The sequence below is a fragment of the Arachis hypogaea genome, chromosome 19 (assembly GCF_003086295.3).
Source record: "Arachis hypogaea cultivar Tifrunner chromosome 19, arahy.Tifrunner.gnm2.J5K5, whole genome shotgun sequence".
NCBI lineage: Eukaryota > Viridiplantae > Streptophyta > Magnoliopsida > Fabales > Fabaceae > Arachis > Arachis hypogaea.
This window is the reverse complement of record NC_092054.1, coordinates 11,956,227-11,963,163: the sequence shown is the minus strand read 5'-3', so window position 1 is coordinate 11,963,163 and position 6,937 is coordinate 11,956,227. Positions and strand designations below refer to the sequence as shown.

The 6,937-nt window shown below is 39.8% G+C and overlaps 1 protein-coding gene and 1 non-coding gene across 2 annotated transcripts; one reads left to right on the top strand and one right to left on the bottom strand.

The window, feature by feature from the left end:
* Positions 1 to 2,970: 2,970 nt before the first annotated feature.
* Positions 2,971 to 4,620, bottom strand: LOC112777904 (uncharacterized). The gene is made up of 2 exons (XM_025822285.1): positions 3,531 to 4,620; positions 2,971 to 3,446 (listed from the first exon to the last, which is right to left on the bottom strand). The coding sequence occupies exons 1-2, from the start codon at positions 4,618 to 4,620 to the stop codon at positions 2,971 to 2,973; spliced, it is 1,566 nt and encodes a 521-aa protein (XP_025678070.1).
* A 225-nt stretch (positions 4,621 to 4,845) lies between these two features.
* LOC112780337 (small nucleolar RNA R71) lies at positions 4,846 to 4,952 on the top strand. The gene has a single exon (XR_003191181.1). It is a non-coding gene; the product is annotated as a small nucleolar RNA R71 (small nucleolar RNA).
* The last annotated feature ends 1,985 nt before the right edge of the window (positions 4,953 to 6,937 follow it).

Below are 6,937 nucleotides of genomic sequence, written 5' to 3'. Positions count from 1 at the left end.
CCTAGCAATGCAGAGAAATCTCCTTACTCTCTTATTGACAAGCTATGAAAAGAGAATTACCTTTGGTTGGGTTGCCTCCCAACAAGCGCTCTTTTAATGTCAGTAGCTTGACGACTAACTCTCTCAGTCGAGTCTGTATTTTGTCTTAGTCCTTTCCTTCATATCACCCAAGTAGTGCTTGAGCCTTTGTCCATTTACAGTGAAGGTCTCCTGTGATTTTTCTTCCATGATTTCTATATGTCCATAAGGGAAAACCTTGGTGATAAGAAAAGGGCCAGACCACTTTGATCTTAATTTCCCAGGAAAAAGTTTCAATATGGAGTTGTAAAGTAGCACTTTCTATCCTTCCTCAAAGCTTCTTGGTGCCATCTTGAGGTCGTGTTTTTTCTTTGCCTTTTCCTTGTACATTTTGGCATTTTCATAGGATTGGGATATGAATTCTTCCAATTCTTGCAGTTGCAAGAGCCTCCTTTCACCAGCAGCTTCACTATCAAAATTCAATAACTTGAGAGCCCAGAATGCTTTGTGTTCAAGCTCTAATGGCAGGTGACAAGCCTTACAATATACCAGTTGATATGGAGACATCCCAATTGGTGTCTTAAAGGCGGTCCTGTATGCCCAAAGAGCATCATCCAACTTTTTTGACCAGTTTTTTCTTAAAGCTCCCACCGTCTTTTCTAGAATTCTTTTTAGCTCTCTGTTGGATACCTCTGTCTGGTCACTTGTTTGGGGGTGATAGGGTGTGGCAACCTTGTGCTTCACCCTATATCTCAGGAGGAGGGTCTCTAATAGCCTGTTGCAAAAATGACTTTCTCCATCACTGATGAGTGCTCTGGAAACTCCAACCCGACTAAAGATATTCTTCCTGAGGAAGTTCAAGACCACCTTGTTGTCATTTGTAGGAGTTACAATGGCTTCCACCCATTTGGACACATAGTCCACTGCCACCAAAATGTAATTGTTTGAGTATGAGATTGGGAATGGTCCCATGAAATCAATCCCCCAAACGTCAAACAGCTCAAGTTCCAAGATGAATTGTTGTGGCATCTCATTTTTCTTGGGCAGATTTCCATCCCGCTGCCATTCATTACAGTTCTTCACTAACTCTCGTGCATCTTTGAAGATGGTGGGCCAAAAGAATCCGCACTGCAAGACTTTTACTGCAGTTCTTTCTCCTCTAAAATGGCCCCCATAGCAAGAACCATGACAATTCCATAAGACTTCCCTTCCTACCTCCTCTGAAATACATCTTCTGAGCAATCCATCTGAGCATTTTTTTAATAAGTATGGCTCATCCCAAATGAAATACTTTGCATCATTGATGAGTTTCCTCTTTTGATGCTTGTTGATCATTGAAGGAAATTCTCCAGTAGCCTTAAAATTAGCAATGTCTGCGAACTAGGGTGCCTTATGAACCAGCATTAATTGCTCATCAGGGAAGAATTCATTAACACTTGATTTGTGGGTGCTACCTTCTTCACAGGGGATTCTGGACAAATGATCTGCTACTTTGTTCTCCACTCCCTTCTTGTCTTTAATCTCAATGTTAAGTTCCTGCAATAGCAAAATTCACCTTATCAGTCTTGGTTTTGACTCTTGTTTTGCAAGTAAATATTTTAGTGCTGCATGATCAGTAAAAACAATCACTTTAGATCTAATGAGATAAGATCTAAATTTGTCAAATGCAAACACTATTGCCAGTAGTTCCTTCTCAGTAGTGGTATAATTCCTTTGAGTTTCATTCAAAACCTTGCTGGCATAATATATAACATGCACTAAATTGCCTTTCCTCTGTCCAAGTACTGCCCCAACAGCAAAGTCTGATGCATCACACATCAGTTCAAAAGGCAAATTCCAATCAGGTGGGGCAATGATAGGTGCTGAGGAAAGCTCTCTTTTTAGTGTTTCAAATACTAGTGTGCATTTTTGATCAAATAGAAAAGGTGTATCAGAGACTAATAGGTTGCTCAAAGGCTTTGCAATTTTGGAAAAATCTCTGATAAACCTTCTGTAGAAACCAGCATGGCCTAAAAAACTCCTAATTTCCTTGACATTACTAGGTGGAGGTAATTTCTCAATTAATTCCACCTTAGCTTTGTCTACTTCTATGCCTTTTTCTAAAATTTTATGGCCAAGCACAATCCCCTCTGTTACCATAAAATGACATTTCTCCCAGTTTAGAACTAGGTTTGTCTCTTGGCACCTTTTTAACACTAAGGAAAGATGATTAAGGCAATTGAGAAAGGAATCTCCAAAAACCAAAAAATCATCTATGAAGACTTCAATGAATTTTTCAATCATGTCTGAGAAGATAGACAACATGCATCTTTGGAAAGTTGTAGGGGCATTGCACAATCCAAAAGGCATGCACCTGTAAGCAAAAACTCCATATGGACAGGTGAATGATGTTTTTTCTTGATCTCTAGGATCAACCACTATTTGATTATAACCCGAATATCCATCAAGAAAATAGTAATATGCATGTCCTGTCAATCTCTCCAGCATCTGGTCCATAAAAGGGAGTGGAAAATGATCCTTTCTAGTTGCCTCATTGAGTTTCCTATAGTCAATGCACATCCTCTAGCCTGTTACTGTTCTTGTGGGTATGAGTTCGTTCTTCTCATTGGGTACAACTGTGATCCCTCCTTTCTTTGGAACCACATGGACAGGACTCACCCATGGGCTGTCGAAAATGGGATAAATGACTCCTGCATGCCAAAGCTTCATCACTTCTTTTTGGACCACTTCTTTCATGACAGGATTCAATCTTCTTTAGGCTTGAATGGAGGGTTTGAAATCATCTTCCAGCAAGATCTTATGCATGCATATGGATGAGCTTATCCCTTTTAAGTCAGCAAGGGTCCATCCAATGGCATCTTGGTGCTTTTGCAACACCTTGATTAATTCCTCTTCCTGTTCTTGACTAAGGGCAGAATTGATGATCACTGGGTAACTTCCATCACTTCCCAATTATGCATACTTGAGAGTAGGAGGCAGTGCTTTCAGCTCCAGTTTGGGTGCTTCTTTCTCCTTTTTCCTCCCCTCCAATGTGCTTGGAATAGACATTTTAGCTGAGTTAACATCAGCAACCTCAATATTTAACATGGAATCACCCTCTGTCAATCTTTCAAGTGCTTCTTCAAAGGTTTCTTGCACCACAGTTTCCACTGCATCTAGCCTCATACACTCTCCTAGTGATTCTGGTGGATAGCTCATGGCCTTGAATACATTGAATACCATTCTCTCATCATGTAGCCTAAGGGTTAGTTCACCCTTTTGGACATCAATGATGGCTCCAGCAGTAGCTAAAAATGGCCTCCCCAAAATTATTGAAGCCTTAACTTCTTCCTCCATATCCAATACCACAAAGTCAGCAGGGAAGATGAAGTCTCCTACTTTCACTAACAAGTCTTCTACTATTCTATGAGGGAATTTGAATGATCGATCTGCCAATTGGAGAGTCATTCTTGTTGGTTTGGCTTCCTCAATCTTCATTCTCTTCATCATTGTTAAGGACATCAAATTTATACTAGCTTCCAAGTCACATAATGCTTTTTCAACTGTTATTTCCCCTATGATGCAGGGAATTTGGAAGATTCCTGGGTTCTTCAATTTTTGAGACAGCTTGTGTTGGATGATAGCACTACATTCCTCCATTAAAACCACAGTTTCATCATTCCTCCAGCTTCTCTTGTTGGTCATCAATTCCTTTAGAAACTTAGCATAAAGTGGCATTTGTTCTAGTGCTTTTGCAAAGGGAATGTTGATCTGAAGTTTCTTGAAAATCTCCAAAAATTTGGAGAATTGGCTGTCTTTTGCATTCTTCATTAGGCGCTGAGGGTAAGGAGCCTTTGGGACATATGGCCTTAGAACTTCTTTCTCTTCTGATGGGTTGGGAACAGGTATTTGTGCTTCTTCCTTGGCATTTGAACTGCCCTCTTCCTTCTCTTCTTGAGTCTCCCTTGGAGTCTCTTTCAATTCTTTTCCACTTCTGAGGGTAATAGCTTTGCATTCCTCTTTTGAAGTTGTCCGGGTGGCATTACCTAAACTGTGCCCAGGAGCTTTCTTGGACAAGTATCCAATTTGTGCTTCAAGTTTCTGAGTAGCAGCATCTTGGTTTTGCCAATTGGATACTACTTCCTCCTGAAATTTTTTCATGTCTTTAATTTCCTTGAAAAGGTCTGCAATCATAGCTTCCATCTTGGCCATTCTGTCATCATGAAGTGGTGATGGTTGGTTGAAATTGGGGTGTTGAGAGTGGTTATTGTGGCTTTGGTATGGTAGCTGTGAATAGGTATTTTGTGTGGTCTGGTATGGTTTTTGGTTGGAGTTTTGGTGAGTGGAGTTGTTATACTGGTTTGTATTATGGGGTCTGTGGTCTTGGCCTTGGCTTTGTTGGTTCCCCCACCCAAAGTTTGGGTGGTTCCTCCAACCAGAGTTATAGGTTTTAGAATATGGATCATTAGCTTGCCTCGATGAGTTTCCAAGGTAATTAGCTTCCTCCCAGTTAACTCCTTCTTTTGTGTCCAAATCTTCTTGGGATGATGGTTGAGTATGGATAGCTGCAGCCTGATTCTTCTCCATGTGCTTGGTCAATTCAGCTAGTTGCTTAGTGATCATCTTATTCTGGGCTAAGATTGCATCCATATGGTTTAATTCCAAGACTCCCCTGTTGTTGCTCCTATCTCAGGCATAAAAATACTCATTGTTAGCCACTGTCTCTATAACATCAATGGCTTCTACATTGGTCTTCTTCTTGTTTAGGGAACCTCCAGATGAGTGGTCTACAGCTTTCCTTGATTCACTCAGCCCTTCATAAAAGATGTGAATTTGCACCCACTCATTAAACATATCAGGGGGCATTTCTTTGTCAAATCTTTGAACCTCTCCTAGGCTTCATAAAGAGTCTCACCATCCTGCTATCTAAATGTCTGCACTTCAGTTCTTAGCCTGTTTACTCTTTGTGGAGGGTAGAACCTTGTTAAGAATCTATTCATTACATCCTCCCAGGTTGTCAAGCTTTCCTTGGGGAATGATTCTAGCCATTTTGATGCTTTGTCTCTCAAAGAAAATGGAAACAATAGCAATCTATAGGTGTCAGGATGAACACCATTAGATTTAACTATGTCACATATCCTTTGGAATTTAGTGAGATGCTCATTAGGATCCTCTTGTGCACTTTCTCCAAAAGAACAGTTGTTCTGGATAAGAGTTATAAGCTGAGATTTCAATTCGAAATTATTAGCATGGATAGTTGGCCTTTGAATGGTGCTACCACAATTTTCTGGATTTGGATTGATGTAAGATCCCAGAACTCTCCTCTCTTGTCCAGCAAGGTTGGCCCCACCTCTTCTGGTATGATTATTTACCTCTCCTTCATGATGGTTTTCCATATCATCCTCCATGGTTATATCAAAGTCTTTCTCCTCTTCTTTTCCACCAACAACCCTCTTTCCTCTTGCTTCCCTTCTTAATATTAGGAAGGTTCTTTCCGGTTCACTATCAAAGGAGGTTGAAACCTCTCTTCTACCTGTCATACAATGAACAAGTACAAGAAACAGAATTTTCTTCCGGCAAGTGCACCGAATTATCGTCAAGTAAAAACTCACTGTAGAGTGAGGTCGAATCCCACAGGGATTGGTAGATTGAGCAATGTTAATTGGAGAATTATACTATTTGAGCGAAATCAGAATTTAATTGGGATTGCAGAAAGTAAATTGGCAGGAAACTTAAATTGTAAGAAAGTAAATGAACAGAAATTAAATTGCATGAAATTAAATGACAGAAACTTAAATTACAAGAAATTAAATGGGAATGGGAATTAAGCATGAAATTAATGAAGCAGAATGTAAATAGAATGGGTAGATCAGAGATGGGGTTCATTGGGTTTCAGGAGATATTCAATTCTCCGAATCAAATCATTTTCACCTCTTCCTCAATCAATGCATTCATTGACATTGCTTGGCAATCTTAGATGATTGGATCCCAATGTCTTGGCTCACTAATCTCTCTAAGCATGAACAATTGCCCAATGTCTTGATTTAATTGCTCATGGGAAGAGTTGAAGTTCGGTCACTGACTATACCACACAAATTCATAGATCAAAGTATTGGTAGGATTACATGTCACTATATCCATCCAACCCCCAATCTAATCCAATGTGAGAAAGCAATTCTAGCATGAATTCTTCATCCCTCTCTCAATGATCCGAAGAATTCCAATTATGGATAGCTTCTCTCTCAAGACAACTATCCAATGGAATTAAGACCGAAAGCTTTCTAACAAAAATCAAGAGAAAAGAAAGAAGAAGAAGATGAAAACTACTATTGATCTATTGAATTACAATAGAGCTCCCTAACCAAATGAAAGGGGTTTAGTTTTTCATAACTCTCAAAATGGAAATTCAAATTGAAACATACATTCTGGAAATTAAAAACGAAAATGAAAAGTGCAATAAAGTAAAAATCAGAACAAAAGTTTCGAAAAGAAAAAGAAGGTTCCTCTAACTTAAATTCTAAGCTATTTATACACTCTCTTTCATTGATCTTCAATCTCTGAATTGGGCTTTTGGCCTTGTTGGAATTGGGTTGAAATGGCTCCAATTGGTTTCCCTTGCTGTTGAGAAGAGATCTGTTTGAATTGCAGATTCTGATGCTTCACGTTGGAGTCAATGTTTGATGGCCAACGTTGACTCAAACGCTCTTCAAAAAAACCAGATAACTTTGCTGTCATTGGCGTTTGACTCAACGTTGGAGGGCCAACGTTCCGCTATCCACGTGTACGCGTGCCTTGCGCGTTTGCGCCCATGGGGTAAAAATGCTCATCCATGCGTGCGCGTGCTGTACGCGTGCGCATGGATGCAAAAATTTCATTCTCCAGTTTTAAAACCATGTAGGGGAGCATTGGCCTCTGATGAGCGGATAATTTATACGCTTTT

Excerpts from the sequence above, each read along its gene's own strand:
- LOC112777904 (XM_025822285.1), bottom strand. The coding sequence starts at position 4,620 with ATGATCACTAAGCAACTAGCTGAATTGACCAAGCACATGGAGAAGAAT. Across the intron at positions 3,447-3,530 it reads ATTATGTGACTTGGAAGCTA|ATCGATCATTCAAATTCCCT; the intron begins GTATAAATTTGA and ends TCCAATTGGCAG.